The sequence below is a fragment of the Mus caroli genome, unplaced genomic scaffold, assembly GCF_978045245.1.
Source record: "Mus caroli unplaced genomic scaffold, Mus_caroli_1 scaffold_6, whole genome shotgun sequence".
Classification (NCBI taxonomy): Eukaryota; Metazoa; Chordata; class Mammalia; order Rodentia; family Muridae; genus Mus; species Mus caroli.
In genome coordinates, this window is record NW_028227261.1 from 27,097,178 (window position 1) to 27,121,500 (window position 24,323).

Below are 24,323 nucleotides of genomic sequence, written 5' to 3' on the forward strand. Positions count from 1 at the left end.
GCATGTAGGAAATGGGAGAAGGCATAAAACATCTCAGCTATTTCTCCCTCCAATGTGAGAGAGAGACACACACACACATCCCTCAATGTCCATGGCTCTGGTGTATAGTGATGTAGGACCAACTCAGAGAGTCCCAAAGTGCCTATGCTGAAGTTCTAGAACTACTAAAATGTCCTCTGTGGAACCACTCTGCAAGCCCAGCTCCATTCCAATGCAAATTCTGTTGGGCAAAGTATAAAACATGGACAGCTCTTGGGAAATCCCACCTTACCAGTTAGTTTACACCTCTATGGCATCATCTATACTAGATTTTTAAAACTGAAACAGGACAGGAGGGACTAAAATAAAAACAAAAACCCACAGCCCACATTCAAAAAATCAGAAGTGTAAAATATACAAACCTAAAATCTTTGACGTCTGCATCAATCCCATTCTGCACTGGCAAACCATTGGTCTTGTCCATCACATCTCCCTCCTCCTTCAAATCTCCTAGCTTATCTCCATCAAACGTACCCTTGTTCTTCTTTTCACCTTTGTCGTTTTCATCACTGTCTGCATCCCTTGGGCCCTGTTTAAAAAATAGCTTCAGCTTCACTAATCATCATCAACTAATTATGGATACCCACTGTGGACACCAGACTACACTAAATGCTAACTGGGACAGGACAGTGCCCATGCCTGACATTACAGTCTAGTTTACAAACAACACAGAGGCGGGAAGGAACACTGCAGAAATTTTTGCCAAATGGGGGAAGACAGACAGACAGGTATGTTACAGAACTGAAGACATCTTATCATACCAAGTGCTCCCGTTCTGACCCACCCACTTTCCCCCAATTGAAACTGTATACTTCTTCAGCCTACTTCTCTACTCTCAAATCTGTCTAGCATATTCCTGCTAGAAAGGAAAGTATTAGCCTGTTGTTTTTTTTTTTTTTTTTTTTTTTGAGGGAGGGAGGGAGGGAGGGAGGGAGAGAGGGTAGGAGAGAGGGAGGGAGGGAGGGATCCATGACTTCCCACTATCCTATATAAGCCCCTCCTTTACTTCTAAATATGGAACTTAATGTAGGCTGAAACCATTTGAATCTAAGTCTCTACTTGACCTGGGGATATATACCTTGCCAAACTGTACTACTGCCCAGTTTCACCCTGTTGCGCCAAGTCCTTGACATTTCTGTATTTTGTTCTGTTTTAATTTTTGTCCAGTTGTTTTTGTTTTGGCTTTTTGAGTCAGATTTTTACTGTCCCTTGCTAGATTGGAACATACTACATATAGTGCTCAGGTTGGCCTGTATTTTTGGCAACCCTCTTACCTCAGCCTCTTAAATGCCGAGATTACAAGTGTGTACCACACACCCAGCCAGACACTGACATTTTTAAAAGGATGCTTCAAAACAAATTAAATTTTCCTTTTAGCAAGCATACTCTAAAAACTCTTATCTCCCATTACCTGCATATTTTGCTACGAATTAGTTTTAATGATATAATTGGGGGCATTTTACACAAGATAATTTATTTCTGAAATGTTTCAAACTTTCAAATACAGATCTATTACCAGATATATCCAGGTCCTGCCTTTTAAAGAATGTGACTGTGTCTCTTCTTAGCAGCACCCAGCATAAACCCTGGATATATTCATTTTTAATGCCTTGATGTCCAAAAGGAAGGCAAGTATCTGTGGACTCAATATGGCAGAAAGCTTTGCAGACCCTGGCACTGCAGGGCACTAAGTAACTTTAGCTGTTATAAACTGAGAGAAGCAACCTTGCCGTTCCCACCAAGGACTCAGGCTTTAATGTGGAAACAAGTGCACATGGCTCAAACTAAAGTTCCTGGTACAAAGCAAGCCCAGTGGACATAAGACAAGCACTTCTTCGACAAATTTCCAATCACCAGCTAGACTCCGGGAGGACTTAGTGGAGCACAGAGTAGCAGGCAGTTAGTCTTGTGAGCAGACCCACTGAGAAATGGTCAGGCTGCACAGAGAAAACATAAGCTCTCCAAAGTGGTAAGAAATCACAATCAGAAACTACAATACAGGAACCCTGACAATCTTAGACCTGTACGATACTATTTCAGAGCCAGTTTTCCTTTTAAAGCTATTCTCTGTGTAAATACACACAGAAAAAGAAAGCCTTTGTAGATAATATGAAAGTAGGACTGTGTGTGAACTGTATACACAGCTTGGCCTCAAGTGGCATCAAGACAATGAAGCCCGACAGTGGCCACCTGCCACAGGATGTGCCTTGGAGACTGCTTCTCTACAACATGTAGCTTAGCAACAGAGAAGCCCTTGAAGAGAGCTCTGACACCCAGCACAGACATGGGAAGACAAGGCTCTGAAGGCCAAGAGCTTATACAAAACCAGAAAACAGGAGCAACCTCCACAATGCAGAGAGAAGGATAGAAGTAAGAGTTTTCATTTTTATAGCTGCAGCTATAAAGATGAATACACTGTCTAGCAGGAGCTCAATAAATATGACCAAGAGCTGTTTTAATGGTAGAGTCAAAACCCCCTGGGAAACTGAACTGCCAAAAAAAAAAAAAAACTTCATCTCGTCTTTATCATCTTACCCCAGTCTAGATGGTGAGAGTATGACTGCAGTAGCAAAGGAAACCATTAATGTCAATGGCCAAGAAGAATCACATGAACAATCTCTATAAGTCTATACATCAAGGCCATGTCTCAAGAAAATCTGTCCAACTCCAACATCTCCCAAAGAGTTCAAAACTGTGCCTATAAAACTGCCCAGGACAGGGGAAAGCAGCACACAGGTCCTGCAGCAAGCACGGGACTGACGAGCATGGTCACTGGAGGGCTCCCGGTCAGCATTCTCCTTGTTGACTTTCACAACTTCTTGACTTTCATGAACCTCTTTAGTCTATCCGGATGCTCACTGCTCTGCACTAAGAACACAGCCACTAAGGGCGAGGTTTTCAAAACACTCCCTGAGATGGGAGGTTTTCACTAGCTCTGTATGTTACATTCCGACAGCTTGTTACCTAACTATCAAAATATCAAACTTTTGGCAGAGCACTGGCAACTCTGCCTACTGATTTTGTTGGTGCATCTCATCTTGAAGAAGTTTGTGGAAAACATTTATAACCTCAGTATGTGGGTGTATGTACTTATACACACATATATATGCACATATACATTTTTAAAAAGAAAAAAGCTCATTTAAAGCAAGTACACGTGCAGGTTGTGGTGGTATACACCTTTAATCCCAGCAGAGGTATACAGAGTTCTCTGAGTTTGAGGCCAGCCTGGTTTTCAGAGCATAGAGAAATCAAGTTTTGAAAACAAACAAACAAAAGATATGCAACAAAAATAGCAGGCAATCCAGTCTGCCGTGTACATTATGCCAAGATCAGACTGAGAAATCAGCTGCTATGGAAAGACAGTCTTGGGTTCAAGATCATAAAAAGGGTTTTTACTGTAGTCCCAGCACTGGGAAAGAGAAGCAGTAAGCCAGCCAGGACTACAGTGAAGGGCCCTGTCTCAAAGAACAACAAAAAGGTCTCTGAGCCAGGTGGTGGTGGTGCATTCCTTTAATCCCAGTGCCCAGGCAGAGACAGGAGGAGCTCTACAAACAGCCTGGTCTATGGAGTGAATTCCAAGATAGCCAGAGCTACACCCAGTACTGGGCAGGGGAGTCAAACTTGTATCTCGGGTAATAAAACAGGAGAGTTACCACAAGTTCAAGGCACTTGGCTACATAGGGAGTTCCAGGCCTATATTAGACCTTGTCTTTTCATTTTTTTAAAAGGAGGGGAAGGAAGAAAACATCTTGTGAAGAGCCTAAAATAGAAAAGTGGAATGGAGAGATGGCTCAGCAGTGAAGAACACTGGCTGCTCCTACAGAAGACAAGGGTTCAATCCCAGCTCCTATATGGCAGATGAAGCAGTTTCTGGAGAGACTGACATCCTCGTACTGAACTCCAGGGACATGGCATGCATGTACTATACAAACAAAAATGCAGGCAAGTCACCCGTATGTGTAAAAGAAAAGTCAATTTTGGGGGGAAAATAGATAAAGAGTAGAAAAAGTGTTCATGTTTGGCATCTTTGTGGTTTTTAATAATATGTAAGGTGAATGTTTATAGTTATGAGGTCTTTCAGGAAGTATTAATATAGGTGCCAACTGAATCTATTCTGTGTTCTATGTATAACACTGGACATAGGATTTTGATCATTTATTCTCTAAGTCTTAGTTTTCTCATTTGTAAAGCAGGGATAATTTTGTTTAATAGTTATGAACAGCAATGAAATGTTACATTGTGAAAGTTAAGAACCTTATAGTATACATATAAAAATACAGCAGGACAGATAGATGCACACAGCAGGGTCTGAAACACTACCAAACACAAGTACATAATTGTGTGGTCTTTCTAGCGTAGCCATTTGGCTGATGAGCACAACCTCAAACAATAGAGGCCACATAGCAGAGCAAAAGCCATCCTGGGGAAAACTGAAGAAATGCAAACAAAGCTTGAATGCAAGACCCCAACTTTGCCTCTGAGCCTTTTTTCTCATCTATAAATTAATCTGCCATAATTATGGATTGTTCCAACAATCAAATGAGTCAATTCTTAAAGTTACAATTTCTTCAAAAGAAGAAAAAAAAAAAAAACAGTAATGCAAATAAACAAAGCAAGCAAACAAACTTCCAGAAGCCTGGAAACCACTGGAATATCCAGGCCCTATCACGTTCTTCACAGCAAACAAAACATCACCGCTGCTAGCAGTAGGAAGAGCCAGGAACCAAGCAGACATGGTAAGAACCACAGAGCAGAGTTGGCCTGACAGCTCAGCCTCTTCAGGACAACTAACCATAAAGCAGGATAACTCCAAACATTTCTCTTGTTCTCAAAGAAGTCAGAACCAAAAACACTTCCCATGGCAAAAGATCTGTTCAGTGAGATCAGAGGCTCTCCTCCATCTGCATCAAACAGGCAATTCTGTGTGTACCTAGCTGCTGAAAAACAAACAAGATGATGCTGACCATGCTAAGTCTTGTGTATACTTGTTTCACACAACATACCCCTGAAATTTTTTCAAAGTATAACAGTTCACATCTCTGACAGGAATAGAAAAATGAGAGAAAAAAAAATCTGCAGCGGCTAGCCTTATGGAACAATCTCAAAAGCCAACATAGCAGAGCAAAAGCCATCCCAGGCAAAACTGAAATAGAAACAAAGCTTGAATATAAGACCCCAACTTTGCCTCCGAGCCTTTTTTCTCATCTATAAATTAATCTGCCATAATTATGGGTTGTTTCAATGATTAAATGAGGCAATCCTTAAAATTACAGTATCTTCAAAAGAAATAAAAAAACAAAACAAAACAAAACAAAAACTTGTTTTTAGAAGACTTTAGTATGAAAAGATGCAGCCATTATACACTTCACCTACTCTGGGGTACTAGTCATGCTATGCACCTCTAAAAAAGACGTGTAAGAGTAGTACAAGTATGACAAGGGCCCAGCTGAACGGCATTCCTTTCAGCAGGAAGGAGCAAGAGCTGAGAGAAGCATACTGTGAAGCATCGCCTACACAGGCCTGGTCACAATCACCCAATCCTGCTGTGCAGAAAGGGAAGAGCAGTGGGCACCTGCAGTGATATTTAAGTGGAAAAAAAAAAGAAATCTATCTTACAGGCAAGAAGTGGTGTCTGATTTTATTAGAAAACCCTCAAAAATAGTTTAGTTTTGATTAATAAGCTTGATATTGCAGACTCCAGCATGTGGTTTCAGTTGTGGAGATAGCCATAATCTAAAGGTACTGCACCCTAATTATCTACTCTTCCAAGGAGACTCTAGCAGTGCAACACACTTGTGAATCATGGGGGCTGGGAAAGGCTCATGTTACAAATGCAGGCCCGGTAGGTAAGCTTTTGCCTGCCTAGCACTCAGGAAGCTGAGGCAACAAGATTGGGAGTTTGAGGCCAGCCACGGCTACACAGTGACAATTCTGTCTTTAAAACAACAAAAGCAGGTTTTAGTTCAGAAAGGCCTAATATGGTATGGCCTAGGAATCCTATGCCACAGAATGCTACTGTTATCAGTACACAACTGAGTATCAATATACTTTGTTAGAATATTATGATACTTCCTTGAATAGTAATTATTCCTACTATACAATTAAAAAATCCAATTGGCAGCTATTGGATGGATCACAGGGCCCCCAATGGAGGAGCTAGAGAAAGTATCCAAGGAGTTAAAGGGATCTGCAACCCTATAGGTAGGTGGAACAACAATATGAACTAACCAGTACCCACGAGCTCTTAACTCTAGCTGCATGTGTATCAAAAGATGGCCTAGTTGGCCATCACTGGAAAGAGAGGCCCATTGGACTTGCAAACTTTATATGCCCCAGTACAGGGGAACGCCAGGGCCAAAAAGTGGGAGTGGGTGGGTAGGGGAGTGGGGGGGAGGGTATGGGGGACTTTTGGGATAGCACTGGAAATGTAAATGAGGAAAATACCTAATTAAAAAAAATAAATAAATTTTAAAAAAATCCAATTGGGACTCACAGCCCTGGCTTCTCTATGTAATGCAATATCCCAAGTTTCACAAAAATCAATTGTAATACTAACCTTCCAAGCCAAATAGTTATGATCCAAATGAATAGCTACACGTATGTAACCTCCAGGTCAGAAAGCAGGCACTTGACACAACATGGGGAGATCTACCAACAACTCTGCAAAGCTAGAGTAGTTGTCACTGGTCCAATGTTTGCAGTGGATAAACCAGAAAGTAGCACTCATGACCCATTGTTCTTAATAACTAGGCTTCAACCTATTTGAAGACAATTAGGGGACCAAGAGCAGAGCCCTTAGATAGGCAATGTCACCCATGAGCTTTCAAAATATGTGATTTTATAACTACCTCTGAATCTAGGAGATGGGGAGAGAAGTATCTTATTCCAGGAACAAATAAAATAAAAGTTAAAAGGGGGAGAAAGACTTAACTCTTGGACTCAAGTTTTCTCAGATTATTCCAAAATCTGGTATTCAGCTGGGGAAGTGTGAGAGCAGAATCGTCTGCTGGATCTCAGAGTGAGTCAGCTAGTTAGTATGTGGCAGGTTCTGTAAAGCTCTGGCTGGCCTGGAACTGACAGAGATCATCTGATCTCTCTCTGGCAGAAAACACCAGGCCCCACCTCCTAAAAGTAATCCTGATTTCAAACCAAAACTCCTGAAGCACTTACAGCACCAAAAGGAACTCAGGGAAGTATGGGAAGGGAAGGCGAAGAACAGCTAAATCCTATTATTCAAGCTGTGTCAAGGAAATCCCAATGACAACATAAAACTACTGCTTCTTCATGAGACACTTTCACTTGAAGAGTTAACACATCTGGATTGCCAGCTGTCACATCCAAGAAAAACTTCTGTGTACCTGCTGTGAGTTCTATATAATCACTGTGCCACAAATATAATCACTGGCCACTCAGCTTACTAGACTAAAGCCCCAGCTGCCCTACTAGACACAGATGGCTCACTGTCCTTGCTCTCCAAATTTAACATTGAACTTCTTTTGTTCTTAAAAGAATGACTGGGACAGCCCCCCTTTCCCGATGTTGCACGCATATCATGGGAACTAGAGTGATTCAGATTTCCCATAAACACAGTTTTCTCTGCGTGACATCCTAACTGCAGTAAAGCAAGCCCAGCAGCAGAGAAAGCCCAGGTTAACATCAGCAGAACACAACACCAGTGCTGACCAGCAGTTTTCTGGCTGGCAAGCCTTCATCAGCCAAAAGCACCTGCCAACACCCTGGCTTGACATCCATCAGTATTCCTCTATCAACCTACAGATGGCACAGACATCAAACTATTAAATAATAACATTTTATTCTCCACGGACATCCTCTTAAGAAAGAAGATACTGAGAATTAACCATCTGACTGTAGGAGTCCTGCTTCCTGAAGAAACATCTGGCCTGAGGCTCAATACAATGAAGACATAAAAATCACATTTCCCAAAACAACGAAGTATGGGACTCTCCTTGGGCAGGGCTTTATCATAAAAACTGTCCTAAAAATGACAGTAATAATCCCATTCTTCTGTTTTATCTACTTTTAATTCAAATTACTTTTCTGCCTCCTACAACCTTCACAGTAATCCAGATGTGTGCCTGTGCCTAATGTCAACAAACTAGAAACTGGTCACAGAATTCACAGCCATTGTTATCAAGACTCCTGGTCACCATACCAGCAACTCATTAATGAACCACACTAGTTTTTCTCTAGCAAATAACTTAAAAGTGGTAGGCAGTATTTATAAGGCAGTACTTTCTCTTAAGAAATCAAATAAAAGTGTGAAGAAGGAAGAAAACAGAATTCCATTGTTCTCTTGAGAAGCTAGGCAAACAAGCAATCATTTGGCTTGATCCCATTCCTCATTACCAAAGTATAAATCTTGTTCTTCCCCCAAAGAAGCCCCATGAGAAGGACCACAAAAGCAGTTCCCTTTTTGATTTACAAGCCATTATGTCTGAACTAAGTCAAAAGATCCAGAAGCATTTGGGTCAGCTCTGAAAAGGCTAGCCCTCAAGAACACGCTTGATATTAATACACTGAGAGAGCAGGCTAACACCAACTACTGTAACCAAACAGTTTTCGGGGACAGAAGGGTAGCACCTAGGTAATAAATGCAACACATAAAGAAGCGCATGTATAGATGAAACCAAACGTATGATGATAAGGGGGAAGAAGGTATCTCAAACATTTGCCACCGGGTTCTTTTAGGTCACAACGACATCCAGGAAAAGGACTAAAAGGGTACAGAACAAACCAAGTTAGGCGTGAAAGGCAGGCAGATAGCTGCAACATACATCAGCCAGAGAATACAAAAGGAGAAAGATTCAAGTAGATATATTTCCCAAGATTCCTTTATCTATAAAGCTGATAATATAGAGAATGTTCTTCAAGAAAGGCAGTGACAAAGCTTCAGAAAGAATGCTAAGATTCAGCAGCAAGAGGCAGTAGGCAAGGAGACTGCTTTGGCTGCCATTCAGCCTGGATATATATGTGGGGTTAGTGGCAATGAATTAAAAACCAAACCAGAAAACAAAGACAAAACAAAATAAAACAAAAAAAGCAAGCTCCCCAACAGCATAGGCATAGGAAACAAAGCTGCTCTATTGCGGCCACCATAAAATTAACATCTAGCCTGCAAAAACCAAGACTGAGCCACATGCCTTGTCCTCTGTAAGGTTCTGAGGTAGTGGCCGGCCAATCACTCCTCTAAGACAGCACCTCGTGCTGATAACCCAACTTCTCCTTTCTTTGTAAAGAGAGTCCTTCTCTCTGGAGCTTTCTGTTTTAGTGAAGAATGCCTTCTGGTTAACTGAGACTTTGATTGTAGTGCTTCCTCACCTAGCCCTCCGCTCCCTGCCGCCCACAAAAACCCACACCCTGACTTTTCCAGCTTTGAAGTGCAGTTTGCCTCTCCTGTCATGCTTGGTGAGCTCTCTGTATGCTACAATGGGAGTGTTCTAAAACACCCTCGAACACTGCGAACACCTAGGAAACTCAACAGGCACATTTGCTTTGGGGGAAGGGGGAAGAAAGAGATAGGAACGAGTTCCTCAAGCCAACTTACAAATCCTCCTTTTCTTAGACAGGAATCGCCCGGGGATGAGCTCAACACATACTCCACCATGCTAACGCCTAGTCCCCCACTCTCCGATCGTGGGGACAGTACAGAATTGACCTCACTGTTCACATGGAAACTCTGACCAGGTCTTCTCTGCACCATGATTGGCTGGGAAACTGAATGATCTACAAAAAAGATACACAAGTGTGACACAGTGCAGCCAGAAGCCCAAACAAATTATGAGTGATGTCTCGTGATAAACCAATGTCTGGGAATCAGGAGACCCACCATGGTCGGCTGAGCCAAGGTCTCCCCTTGGGTCTTTCAATAAGCACTGGTATTCTACATAGGCTAAATACACAGAACATACCCCTCCTCTATCTAGGACAGCAGGGGAGTACAGCAGTTCACATTGCTAGGTAGAAAAGTCAATGGTCACCTCTTTCAAGTTGCAGAAATTCTTTTGTTCTTTTTTTCTTTGGGGGGGGGGGGGGCACACAACAAATCTTTCTGAGGACTCCAGTTTGCACTGTCCTGAATACAGTTTCTCCAGTGTTGGGTTTTCTGTTTTCCCCATCCCTAGAAGCTGTGGCTTCTTTCTGCTGTTGGTGTCTGCCTCTACCAGCTCTCCCCAGCCCTCTTCAGTGGCAGTCTATCACAAGAATGTCTGTGCCGGGTGAGTTCATTTGACCTCAGGCACATTTAAAGATAACTACTGCATATATAGCATAAAACATCAAGAGAAAAAGAAAAAAGGAAAAAAAAAAAAAAAAAAGAATCATGAAGTTCAAAGTATGGGCTTGGATTTTCCAATTCCAGGCAAGCTGACAGCAGCACAGAGGGAAACGCAGCTAAAATCATGATCACTTCAAATGAGTCCCTTCTTCTTGACTAGCACTTGAGAAAATATTGAAGATTTGATTTTGTGTAATTATTTTTAATATATTACATCATCTAAGCTCCTTAGTGGCAATTATACTACTATAGGACAGGACATTTGCTCGGCGTGCTTCTGCCACTGATCTGAAATTCATGACTTGGCCAAGTGCTGAGGAAGGGAGCTCTAAGACAGGCATAAATCACAGTAGAGAGGCTAGAGCTAGATTACCTGATGTTCCCCAGGCACTGTCTCGCCATTGATCACCCAGGAATATTCCTTTTGGTCCATCTTTGCTGGATTCATCTGTTTCCCAAAACTTTTTACCTGGCAAGAGCTGCTGCAAATTAAAAATAATAGATGCTTTTAAAGAATTCATAAAGGATGAGAGTACAGCAGTCAACACTTTCTTTAGACAAGGGTACTGAAGATGCTCAAGGACCCTGAGGGTCTCAATCAAAGTGTTTTGGCTACATAGCTATGATCAGAACACTATTCTTCTTTGGTAAAAGACACAGAAAGGCCTAAAGCAAGGGGACACTAATCATCAATATCTAAAATTGTTCACTTAATTGTTGTGAAGATTTTTGAGGAGGTAAGAGTACAAACATTGCCCTATTACAGCTAACTGCTTGCTCCGAGGGCTCTAGCTGCGAGAGTACCTACCACAGTCAACACTGTCTGCACAAGCACTGACTGAGCACACAGTTACTCAAGCAGGAGCACAAACACAGTTATGAGCCCCAGCTACAGAATATTAGACACCACTTCTCTTAACTCTGCACCACATCCACCTTTTCTAAGATTTTAAGAGAAAAAAAAAAAAACAGTCATCTACTTTCAGAAGGAAAATCAAATTTCCTGACCTCTGTTAGGTTTAATAATACTTGACAATATCATTAAAGTAACTTCAAAGAAACAGTGGTTGTAGTTACAGAGGAAAGTTCCTGAAGACTGCCATAATTCTTGGTGTGCTCATCAACTTTAATAAACCGTCTCCCTCTTGTTTCCTCTAGTTGTTGTTTTTTAATAACTACTATTCCTCAGACAGGATTTCAGAAGTTTAAGATACTGTGTAATCACTAATTCTGAACTTATGTAATACCAGAAATGGAATTCTAGCTTTCTGATAAAACACCAGAAAGCCCAAGAGATCTGCTCTCCTCCTGGACAGGTTTAACTTTCCAACTTATTTAGCTACTACATCTGAGCATAATAAAGAAATCAAAGCTGTCTAAACCAAACCCCAGCTCTCCAGCCTCACAACTGCCATCTCGGCCTAGTGTTACCATATCCTCAAAAAGTCCCAAACTATTCCAGAGCATAGGTTCCTACACAAACCCAAGATGTTTGCTACCTTTTTCAAATAGATCCCAACAAAAAGACTTTGGTCTGTCATTGAATTATGCAAGTGCCAAGCTGCCTCAAAGATAGGCAATTAAATCAAAGCATCAACCAAGTCTTCCTTGATGTTTTGGGGTCTGTTAACTAGAGTGGGTTGAGAGGAAGAGGTAAAAAGAGAGGGAGAAACAGGCTGACCGAATAAAGCTAAGCAAAGAGCCAGAAATCACAGGACTAGATAATTCTGATTTGCCCTGGGTCGTCTCCTCTTTCTTCTGATGCCAAACCTGTTTTTCAGTGGCAATTCTCCTCAGAAGCATCAATATCCACCAAACAGCTTCTTGGAAATGTATTCAGTGGCATCAGACATTAGCAAAATCATGGTCAAATTCCAGAAGAGATACTGAGAATTATTAATATACAAGGGTCAATTTAAAAACAAAAAACAAAAAACTTCTGGGTGCTAGAAAAATGGCTCAACTGTTACAATCACTAGGTGAGCTCCCAGAGGACCTGGGTTTGATTCCCAGAAACCACTTGGCCATTTATAAGTGTCTATAACTCCAGTTCTGGGAGATCTAGTGTTCTCCTCTAACCTCCACAGGTGCCAAGCTGCAGACACACATGTGGGCAAATCACTCACACACATAAACAAACTCCTGTTCCCACATGGCAGCTCACAGCTGTCTGTCACTACAATCCCATATGCAGACAAAATACCAATACACATAAAATAAACTAAAAAGAACTCCTGTTTTCACTTTTCATCTTGTAAACCGCCTATCCAAAGACTCCATAAAACTTCCTTACTCACTAGCTCTTTCCCAACATTCTACTTTTAAATAACAACATTCTCATTCTTATTTTGAAGAGGGTGAGACCAAATAGTAGTCCCAACTTAGGACCCTCTATGCATACTAAAAGGAGCAACAATATTAGTACAAGAGTCCACATCTCTTACTGGTTAATTTTATGCTCTGTGAAATGGTGTAAAGAGCAAAAGTAATTAAAACCAGTCCTATGCTGTTGTGGTTTTTTTCCCCAACCTTTATCCTTCTTCACATAATTCAAGAATAGCCTGGACAAGTACCAGATTCAACATATAAACAGTCGTGCTATAATTTATCAAGTTGCAATCTTTGAGCTCAAGGGGGCAAAGGGGACTTGTGGGATTCTGGCATTGTTTACTACAGTCTATTAGGTTGTCATAACATGCAAAGTAGCCAAGTGCAGGCAAGCAGATGAGAGCAGCAGCAAGACACACCTTCAAAAGGGAAGCAGTAAACATGAGGCACGTTTCTAAAATGGAGATTTTTAGAGCTGATGAGATGTCCTAGAGGGCAAAGGTGCTTGCCTCCAAACCTGACTACTTGAGTTCATCCCTGAAACCTACATAGAGAGCCAAGTCCATATGCTGTCCTTCACACACACACACACACACACACACACACACACACACACAAATAAACAATGAAACAAATATTAAGAAAGTTAAGGTGAAGAGTCAACTTTCTATTAGTAACATGCATCAAGCCTCAAAGAAACACATCAAAAATATGTTCCTAGCTCACCAAGAGTCACCCAGTTCTCCTGCTACTAAAAATAGAAAACAAATACTAAACAGATGTTAGAGGTAACCCCCACAGTGCTAGAGCTCCTTATACAGATGAGGTGGAGGTCAGCTAACTGTTATCAATGAGAACAGCAGACACTATTTGGGCAAGTTCCCAAGAGATAAAACAAGGTGGGAGAGCAGAGTGCAGCATGCTGATTGGGGCCAGGCAGGGTACAAAGAGTGAGTTGCTTGGGTGCTCAGTAAACAGGAAGGCAATCCCTGAACCAAGGGATCTGGGCAAAGTCAAAAGCAAGCTTAGTTAAGTCCTTTAGTATCTCCGAGTTCACACAGAACCTAGCCTTGCTCCCTTTACTAGCTCCCTTTACTATAAAATCTAGTGTTTGTACTCAATGGTGGAAAGCAGCAGGGCTTTCCAATGACTCCAATGACCTAGTCCCAGCGTTCTATAAAGAAGAGCATCTTGATGGTGGGGTGCTGTGGGGTCACAACATCTACATTGCCACGAACTACTTCTATTTGCCCTTACTACCACCACTGCCCGGCTTGCTCACTTTAGACAGCTGCTATGCTGTGAACTGTACCAGAAAGTGGCCCACCTGGCAAGGCCCACCAGGCAAGAGATCAAGAAAGATCTCTACCCAACAATACACTAGGAATTGAAGTCCTCATTCTAAGAGTCTGAAGGCCTGAATCCTGATATCAACCCCATGAATTTGAAAGAAGACTCTTCTCAGATAAAGTTGAGCATACACTCAGCACTGGTAGAAATCATGCATGAAGCTCATGAGACCTTATGAAGTTGTAAGACATAAACAATGGCCTTCTGAGCTGTCTGGATCTGTTATACAGTGGATCCAATCACAACTATGTGGAAGTGTGTATTTTCAACTCTTGTGTTTTGTTTTAAGAAGAACGTCGCCATGGGTGGTGGTCCACACCTTTAATCTCAGCAATTGGAAGGCAAGAGGCAGGGTTATACAGAGAAACCCTGTCTTGAAAAGCCAAAACACCAAAGCAACAAGAACAACAATACCCGCACTTCTCATCCCACTTCCATTACTGAAAGTACATTGATTTTGACTTAGGAAAAAGTAGTTAATTAGTTCTGTCCACTTCATGTTCTCCCGTACACTGGCTTAAAACCCTTCCACATTCAAAATAAGTAGCCTTCCCTGAAGCTGAGGGGCAGCAGTGTTAACACTTTCAGCTTTATAGTCAGTCAACAAAAGTAAGGATATCTACCTTCAGAGCTAGGTAGCAACTTTATTACAAAACAAGATAAAGATTCAAGAGACGTTTAAACTCAGCAAACACACCTCTGGGGGTAATTCTATTCACAGCATGAGGTATGGCATCCCCACAAAGCCAACCAATTGCCACAAACATGCAGTTGACAAATTTTCACTTCAGCCAGACCTAACTTCAATCACTACAAATTTAAATGCAACCAGCCTTAATTTATCTGAGATCACACACACACACACACACACACACACACACACACACACACGTGTGTGTGCGTGTGTGCGATGCAGAGGCTCAGGGCACTACCAGCCAGCATACTTTCTTTTCTTTGTGAGGCAGATAAAGTCAGGCCTGCTGAGAACTCACTAAGTAACCCAAGCTGATTTACAACTCTAGGCAATCCTCCTGCTTCTGTTTTCAAGCACTGAAATTACAGCCAAAAGGCAACAAATTACAGCTCGCTTTCCAACATTCACTTTAAAGGAAAACTAAGCTATAAAGGATTAAGATCTGACAATTCTTTAAAAAAAAAAAAAAGTGCTAAGGACTACGACTTGGTCAGACTGTACTAATCCGATGGCACCTGGAAAAGAGCACATGCTACACAAACAGGTCCACACCAATGACAGTCAACTTAAACAAACTCTGAAATCATCAGCTCAGCAACTTCCCCATCTCCAATGCTAATAGCAAGCAGCTTCTCAAAACTGACTTCATCTATAACCAAGCATGGTGATCGCCGAGAGCAAGACACAAGCGCTGGTCTACAGGTGATCCGACAACTTTTGTTGTTTCCTGAGTCTAGCTAGCAAAAAAGACTCTGCAAGAAGTTATACTCAATAGAGTGTGCCTACATCTCCTGGAATCTCAAGTGAGAGCAGGAGAACTATCACAAACTTACTACAAGCCAGTTCATTCTACATTTTAAGTTCCAAGCTAAATGTAAGCTAGTAAAGAACTGTCTCAAAACCAAAAACACCAGAAACAACTACTTAAAACCAAGAACCCCACACAGTTATCTTATATTCCTTATTAAGGAACCTTTAACACACAAAACCTCTAAGGTGTCTAACTCTCTGAATGCCACATGTGGCTTTACATCTGTCTCCTTATCTCACGTTACAAATAGTCTTTCATAGACATCAACTGAAATAACCCAATACCGCTTAGAATGAAGAGCTACTCTACCAGAGGGTGGGATTTCCCCAATCCAAGGCAGCCCATGTACTCTGCCAGCAAAGCTAGCACCGTGCCATTCAGACAACTGTAGTAAAAATCGCTAGCCAACCAAACTCCCCAGGAACCACGACCCTAGTTCTGTGGAGCCTAGGGAAGTTCTAACTGAGGATCAGCGGGTATGACCACGCCAATACTAAGGTTTGCCTAGGGAAGTATTCATGAGTTTCTCGGCTGGCCTTAAAAGCAAATGGGCGCCGGGCAGTGGTGGTGCACGCCTTTAATCCCAGCACTTGGGAGGCAGAGGCAGGTGGATTTCTGAGTTCGAGGCCAGCCTGGTCTACAAAGTGAGTTCCAGGACAGCCAGGGCTACACAGAGAAACCCTGTCTGGGAAAAAAAAAAAAAAAAAGGCAAATGGGCAAGGCCAGGCAGTCATGTCACACACCTTTAACCCCAGCACTTACAAGGCAGATGCAGACAGAGCCACTGCTCTACTGAGTAAGTTAGTTCCAGGATAACCAAGGCTACAAGAAAAACCATGTCTCAAAACCCAATCACACCCTCCCCAAAATAACTGTGCACTTTCTACTATCCTATGCTCAAGTGTTACCTAACTGCTTACACTTGTAAAACATATCACAGATAGCGCCCCACCTCTCTCCTTTCTCCCTCCCTCTGTACCCACTATTCTCTCTTCTCTTCTCTCCCGTCCATACCATTCCCTGCAGAAATTTGGCTTGTAAAACACAATCCCTTGCTTACAAACTCACAAGCATGATCACGTTTCATCATGTTATCTGGCTACTCAAATTTCCAAGTTCCTAGTTTTACCTGAAATGATTAAACGTTTAAGCACCTAGTTAGACTCAAGAAACAATAAATAAATAAATAAATAAATAAATAAGTAGATTCTTTAAATCTTGGAAGCTGACATTTAAGTCAGAAAAAGGTCTCTTTGAGACTGCAATTTGAACTATGATGGTGACTATGGTAATTCACAAGTTCCTGAAAACAAAAGTATTTCCAGAAATCTGTTCTCAAAAATCCCTCCAATTTAGCTGGTGCCCCCCCTAATACCAAACTGTTGTAAAGCAAATGAGACAATTCAAGAAATGTCCACAATGCCATGCCCTCTACTGATGCTGTCATCACTGTTAGAGATGTAAGCCACTGTCTAAGAAAAGAAACAAACTTTTTTTTTAAAGTATAAAAAATAGTAATAATAGTAAAACCTGAGTCACCCATTAACTGTCACAAGAAGAGTAAGAATGAACCCAGGGCCAACCAAGCCAACCCCCCCCCCAATAATTCATCTGAACAACAAAAGTTCTTCAATCTCGCATTGTGGTGAATATGCATGTAATCCTAGCACCCGAAGACTAATTAATGTAGGATTACTACAAGCCTAGGTTACAAATAAAATCCTTTCTCAACACACATACTCATTCAGGAGTCTTTGTCCTAGCCCCTCCTCTCTCCTCTCCCTCCCTCAAATGTAATGAAGACTGCTTCTCTTTATACATTGTTCCGTTTTGAATCAAATCTCCGAGCTAGGCCAGTGAGATGAATCACCAGGTAAAGGCACTTGTCTAATGGCCTGAGATCATCCCCAGAACCTGTATTGTTCTCTGACCTCCACATGCCTACCCATATACACATAAAATTAATTTTTTAAAGATAAGAAAGATACCAGTTGCTGGAGTACTTGCCAAGCCTGGAAAGCCCTGAATTTAATCATCTTTATTGTGTGTGTATGGGGGGGGCGGAGGGGGGAGTGAGGGGGGTAGAAGAGCTCCTCCAGCCTTGGAGTCACAGGCAGCTCTGGAGTAGCACTAAACCCTGAGCCATCTCTCCAGGCCCTGAATGAATGATTTTGTGTTATTCTGGGTTATAAGAGCAGGATTAATGCCTTTCAACACTAGTTTCACCGCTGCAGTGAAACCCACCAATCACTAGCCAAGATAAAGTCATTTTAGTCTTTCTGTCCTGAATCTAAACATCCACTGCTGATTTTTCTGTCTATGGTCAGCAAATGCATTTTTATAATCCTAGCACCCAGGATACTGAAGCTAGACTGCAAGGCTAACACGGGTTCATTCTATAGTGAGAAACCCACTTTTGGTGGGGTCTTTTTGGTTCTTGGTGTTTTTGTTTTGTTTTGTGAGTGGGGGAGAAGAGACAAGGCTATCTCTACATAGCCCTGACTGGGAACTGAACTCTGGAATGGCCCCAGTCAAAGATCTGCATGCACACACAACAGTAACTAAAGAAGTGTTTGTTTGAAATGGAGTTAGAGGCTGGGTACCTAAAGTGTGGAGCCCCAGGAGAAGGCTCGGGCTCTGAGACCCCTTTCAGCTTCACCACTGCTTTACTGACTCAGTCTGCTTACTGTGATACACCAGCAGCTGGGACCTGGGCCTTGTAGGCAAGCCCTCTACCTGAGCTACATCCCTAGCCCTCCAAGCAAGCTTTGGGATTTGATTTTTCTGGTTGTTGTTTTTGTTGTTGTTGGCAAGTTTTGGCTTTTGTAATTTCTTTTTCTTTTTTTTTTTTTAAAGATTTATTCATTTTATGTGAGTGCTTTGGGTGTGTAACATGTGAGTGTTTGGTGCCTTCGGGTCCGAATCCTAGAAATGGAGCTACGTGTGGATGGCCACCATGTGGATATCGGGAATTAAACCCAGGTCCTCTGCAAGAATATATGTTCTTAACCACTGTGCCATCTCTCCTACTCTTGTACTGTAATTACAAACTAAGAATCAAAACCCATCATAATGAACAAGAATGCAGCCACAGAAGCCAATTCATCACTTAAGCTGTTTTAAATGAAAATCTATTCTATAGAGTCAACTGAGGCACAAGGGGCAAATGAAAACAGGATGCAAATAGCTTATGTTTCATCCATCCAGAAGATAGTAAGGTGCCCTGAAGATTCACTACGAACTACTGAGAAACCAAAAGGTGTGATTTAGAGGAGACTGGAGATACGAAGAACTGGTGCCTGTTAGGACACCCATCAGTGAGAGCTGCAGGCTGCTCTTTGACAATGCCTACACTTTGCCATATAGCCATCAGGAGCAGCTTCTGAAACAGACTGGAAAGACACATTGCTTTCATGAAACAAGTCCTTCAGAGACATCCGGACACAGAGAGCACCTTAATTTCCTGTCACTTTGGATAAATTAACCTAAAAACAAGTAACACACCGACCTCTCAGTCTCTCCGCTAAGCACCCGAGTCCACTGAGCACATTCTTTACATGTTCCCACTTCAAATTACTGGGACAGGGACAAAAGTAACTATCTTCATAACACTGGACAATCAGTCCAGAAAAGTGGCAGGAAGAAACACACAAAAAAATGCAACTGTGTTGTCTGTCAAGTTACCTACTAATGAAGTCGCATGCTTTTTGATGCATGAATGATATGTGTTCCAATCATATTCTTGTTTAAATGGGCCTGTATCAAAAGCAACACAAAGACGGGCGTGGTGGCGCACACCTTTAATCCCAGCACTCGGGAGGCAGAGGCAGGAGGATTTCTGAGTTCGAGGTCAGCCTGGTCTACAAAGTGAGTTCCAGAACAGCCAGGGCTATACAGAGAAACCCTATCTCAAAAAACCAAAAAAAAAAAAAAAAAGCAACACAATCTCTCTGGAGACCCTGGTATACAAAGACCTACCTGGGACCCCTTAACACAAAGTTCAGGAATAGACAGTTTGGAACATTCTACAACCAACACCTCTAGATCCTGAAACTCCACGCAAATAACTAAGAGGTGAAGAATATGACATGCAACCCATCCACACTGCCGGTTGCCTCTAGCCAGGGGGCTGTCTCTGTGCCCTTTTCATGCATCCTCGTAAAGGACTAGCTCTACACAGGGGTATCAACAGAAAAGACTTTCTCTATGTGTCTCTATGTGCTATGAGAACCAAATCAAAAATCAGTGAAGTAAGTTTGATGTTCTCTGGTTCCTTACAGCACAGTAGCAGACACCCTTAATCCCAGCAACTTGGAAGGCAAAGGCAAGCAGATCTCTATGAGTTCCAGATTAGCCAGGACTACACAGTGAGACCCTGTCTCAAAATTAAAAAAGAATAAGGGGAAAAAAAAGAGAGAGAGAGAGAGAGAAAGACAGCAAACAAAGAAACAATTACACACACCATAGTTTAATGCACACCTGAGCAAGCAACAGAGTACAAGTAAACCAACTCTGTAAATACCATGATGTCCGCTACATACATAAAATAGATGATACAAAAAAGCAGCCTCTTAACCTTGTACTACAAGAATCTGATGACAACTGTCCTGGCGGCATGTGACAGGGTGTAGCTACAGTTCCCCAGGACTGATGAGGCAGAGGCAATACGGGTGCAGCTGTGAGGCCAGCCAGGGCTCCACAGTAGATCTCTGGCTCAAAAACAGAGTGTCTCCATATCAGACTCAGCTTTTAGGGCAGCAGCAATGTTGATCACAGGTACCTGTGCTGAAAAGCTTCTGCCCTAACTATCTGCAAGAGAGGCAGATTTTCAGTTTTGTTGTTATTCATCCTCTTCCCCACATCTTCACAACCCTGGGGGCAGGAAAGGCATCTAAGTGCTGTAGCTGTTTACTGAACCAAACTGGAATTCTAGATGACAAGTATAGGGCCTAAGGACAGGAGAAATCCCCTGAAAGCTGAACTCATTCTATGGCTTCTAGTAGGTGAGACAGCAGGAGAGCTTCATGGAGGAGCGAGCACAAACTACAAGCTAAAATTTGAAAGAATAAGACTCCACATAAAGAACTGAGAGTGATGTATCTGGGTTTGAACAGCTGGAACATGATCACATCAGTCTCTGCTGCTTATCTGTTTTTTAAAAGCACCCTAACAGCACAGGACCATCATGAAAATCAGGTCTATGAAGTGATATACATAGCCAAAATAAAATGTATTTGTTCAACAGATTTCTTTTTCTGTGCCCAATAAAATGGAATGAATCTATGCAGTATTGACCCTTACAACCTTAGTTGGTCTTCCTTTCCTCATCTTTAAAAAAGAAGGGGAGGAGGGGGGTGGAGGACGTGTGGTTACACAAGTCAGGTAAAGGAAGGGTGGATCTGGGGATAGAAGTCAGACACAGTGCACATACCTATAAACTCAGCATTGTCCAAGCAAAATAGAAAAGAACACAAGTTCAAGGTCAGCCTAGACTACATAGTGAAGACTTATTTCAAACAACAAAGCAAAACAAAAGGAAGAGTCACAGATAATGCTGTTGATGGTATCATTATAAATACGGTATTGGAGGCTGCCATTTACTGTTGTAAATGTTTAGTTGGTTTACTCTCGAATCAAGTGTATGAATATGCATTCCCCCCCAAAATAATAACTAAGAGCCTGTCTTAATGGGACACACATTTAATCCCACCATAAAGGCAGATATATTGCTGTGAGTTAAAAGGCGAGCGAGCCTAGGCTACACTGAAAGACACTGCCCTTTGAGACCTTGCTACATTACATTACTAGCTGTCTGAACTCCTGACTGCTGGAACTGTGCAACACTATTCCCAGCCTCTCTCTCTTTTTTAAAGCTAACATTTTAGCCAAAAGAGAAGCATGAAAGGTAGAAATGTATTAGCACAGAGAGAGCAGAGGCTTACTGGACTTGCCTAAGCAACAACATGTCTCCTTTCCAACAATCAATTTTGTAGTCAACTGAATGAACTGGTTTTTGTGTACTTCTACTTAAAAGGAATTGCCAACTTCAATAGCTGTCCCCTTCAGAAATGTGATTCACGAACCATTTTAGCTGATCAATACTTTATAATTCGAAACTGGGCAGTAGTGGCACGCTCGGGAGGTGGGGGTGGGTGGATCGCTGAGTTCAAGGCTAGACTGGTCTACAAAGTTGAGTTCCAGAATAACAAGAGCTAACAGAGAAACTGCCTCAAAAGGCCAAAATGGGGGCAGGGGGGGCTGCCACCACACCTTTCTATTCCAACAGGACAATGTCAACCATAATGGAAAACAATTTAACATATTGAACCATTCCCACTTTGCTTCCAACCCAACCCATGTATCCCAATGGACATTTCCAATCAGCTGTTGAAAGGTGAAGGGGTCAACTTAGAAGACCCCAAGGAAGGGCTAGGACTGTAACTCAGTTGGCAGTTACATACATTAGCATATATGCAGCCTAGCATCACACAAACAGTATAGTGGTACACACCTATCATTCTAGTGCTCTGGAGATGAAAGCAGTAGGATCAGAGGTTGGGACTAGAAAGGATGACTCGGCAATGAAGAACACTTAATGTTCTGGCAGATGACCTACCTGGGTTTGGTTCCCACCACAACATGTTAGCTTGACACCCTCAACTTCCATGACCTCCTTCCTGCATGCACACAGTGCATATAAGCTCATGCAGGCATACAGCTATACCCATAAGAACTTGTTGGGCTGTTCAAGGTCACACTTTGTTGAAGCCAGCCTGAAATACAAGAAACCCTATTGTAGGGTGTCCTGGGATGTGGGGGGTTGTGGGGGGAGGGGTGTCCAATAAAAAGTTCTAGAATAACAAACCACTCTTAAATGTCCTTTGGTATATTTCTCTTTTCCTCTCTCCTCCAAAAAGACTAACTAACCATTCTTTTTCTACATAAGATCAAACTCCAGCAATCTGACATGGGAGAGTCCTAGAAACCAAACTCTTACTCAACATCTCTTAGCGATAGAAAGAAGCAAAGTCCAAAGATAAATGTTTGAAGCACAGATACAAACACTGGCTAAGGGCCCTGGACTCTGTGCTGGTTCTAAACAACCAAGTTTTACTTTCTCTGAGTAAGCAGTTTCCTGGATCACTATCAAATCACTCCCTCCTCTAAGTCTATGTGGTGGTACCTGCTTTTAATCCCAGCACTCAGGGGGCAGAGGACACACAGGACTACATAGTGAGACCCTGTCCCCCAAACCTGCTATCTCACATAAGAGATACTATTATTCCTTTTTTAATTTCTGGTATCTGCAATCATCATTTAAAGTCTACCTCTGGTGAATAGAGAAGGATTTTATCACTCCATACAGGAGAGAATATTTTCTCAACCTCATTTTTTTTTCACGATTTATTTTTATTTTATGTGCTTTGGCATTTCTGCTTTCATGTATTCCATGTGAGAGTTTCAGATACCCTAGAACTGAGTTACAGGTGGTTGTAACTGTAAGCAGCCATGTGAGTGCTGGGAACTGAACCTGTGTCTCTGGAACAACCAGAGCTCTTAACCAATGAACCATCTCTACAGTAATTACTCAATCATATTTAAAACCTATCACCCGGACTGGTGAGATGGCTCAGTGGTTAAGAGCGCCGACTGCTCTTCCAAAGTTCCTGAGTTCAAATCCCAGCAACCACATGGTGGCTCACAACCACCTGTAACGAAATGTGGTGCTCTCTTCTGGAGTGTCTGAAGACAGCTACAGTGCACTTACATATAATAAATAAATAAATCTTTAAAAAAAAAAAAAAAAAAGCTATCACCGGCGGGCAATGATGGCACATGCCTTTAATCCTAGTACTTGGGAGGCAGAGGCAGGCAAATTTCTGAGTTTGAGGCTAGCCTGGTCTACAAGGTGAGTTCTAGAACAGCCAGGGCTATAAAGAGAAACTCTGTCTTGAAAAACCAAAAAAACAAACAAACAAACAATCACCAAGGGTAATTATTTTTCTAAAGGATGAAGAGCTACCTCCCTAAATGCATCGTTTAATCCAGAAATGAGATGGTAGCCTACACTATTAAACTATTCTAGATATATAAAATATTATGGAATCTTAACTCAGTGTAATTGTCGATGCCAATGAGTTCAAGGTCACCTACATATCACCTACAGCCTAAGCTACATAAGAACCTATTTCCATCACCAACATCCTAAAAAGAAAACTAGTCACCTGTTCTATAGATTAGAAAACTTCAGGTAGCTCATGCTCGGAAGACCAGTCCTTGGTTAGTGGAGGTAAGAGAACTGCTATCATTTTAAAGTCAGCCTGGGAAACGTAGTGAGTTCCAGAAGAATGAGACTATCTCAAGCCTACTACAGTAGCACAGGCCTTAAAGCACTCAGAAGGGAGCAGCAGGCAGATCTCTTCTTAGCTCAAGACCAGCCTGGTCTACAGAGTGAGTTCCAAGACACAGAGAAACCCCGTCTCAAAAACAAAACAAAGACTCTACCCAAAAATAAATAAAATTTTAAGACCACAAATAAAGAACAACAGGAAAAACAAAGATTAAGGGATCTTTTTACCAACGATTCTCACAGTTTCTTTATTTTTCACAAATACCTAGGCAGTCATGTCCCAACTACTCTTCTACCCAGAAAGCAGAGAGACCATAGGGAAACCAAGGTAGGAAGTTTAAAGAACTAATGTCAACATGACAGATGAACTGAGTGTCAACCTGACTGAATTCAGAGTAGACCAAGGACCAAATAGAGGGCATTCTGGGTACATTAAGGCACCTCCAGAGACTGG

At 42.0% G+C, this 24,323-nt stretch overlaps 1 protein-coding gene across 26 annotated transcripts in view; it reads right to left on the reverse strand.

Annotated features, from left to right (window-relative positions):
• Pum1 (pumilio RNA binding family member 1) overlaps positions 1–24,323 on the reverse strand; it is a 114,437-nt gene that overhangs the window by 50,546 nt on the left and 39,568 nt on the right. For 14 of the 26 annotated variants that reach the window (XM_021161048.3, XM_021161057.3, XM_021161056.3 and 11 more), the window contains 3 exons: positions 10,710–10,818; positions 9,608–9,786; positions 402–568 (listed from right to left, as the gene is read on the reverse strand). The exons of 3 other annotated variants lie outside the window; for them this stretch is intronic. In XM_021161048.3, the coding sequence (XP_021016707.1) occupies positions 402–568; positions 9,608–9,786; positions 10,710–10,818 (455 nt within the window). Of the gene's footprint in view, positions 1–401; positions 569–9,607; positions 9,787–10,709; positions 10,819–24,323 lie in introns of those variants that run through there. 9 more of the 26 variants (XM_085838914.1, XM_021161061.3, XM_029476306.2 and 6 more) reach the window with 3 other exon arrangements.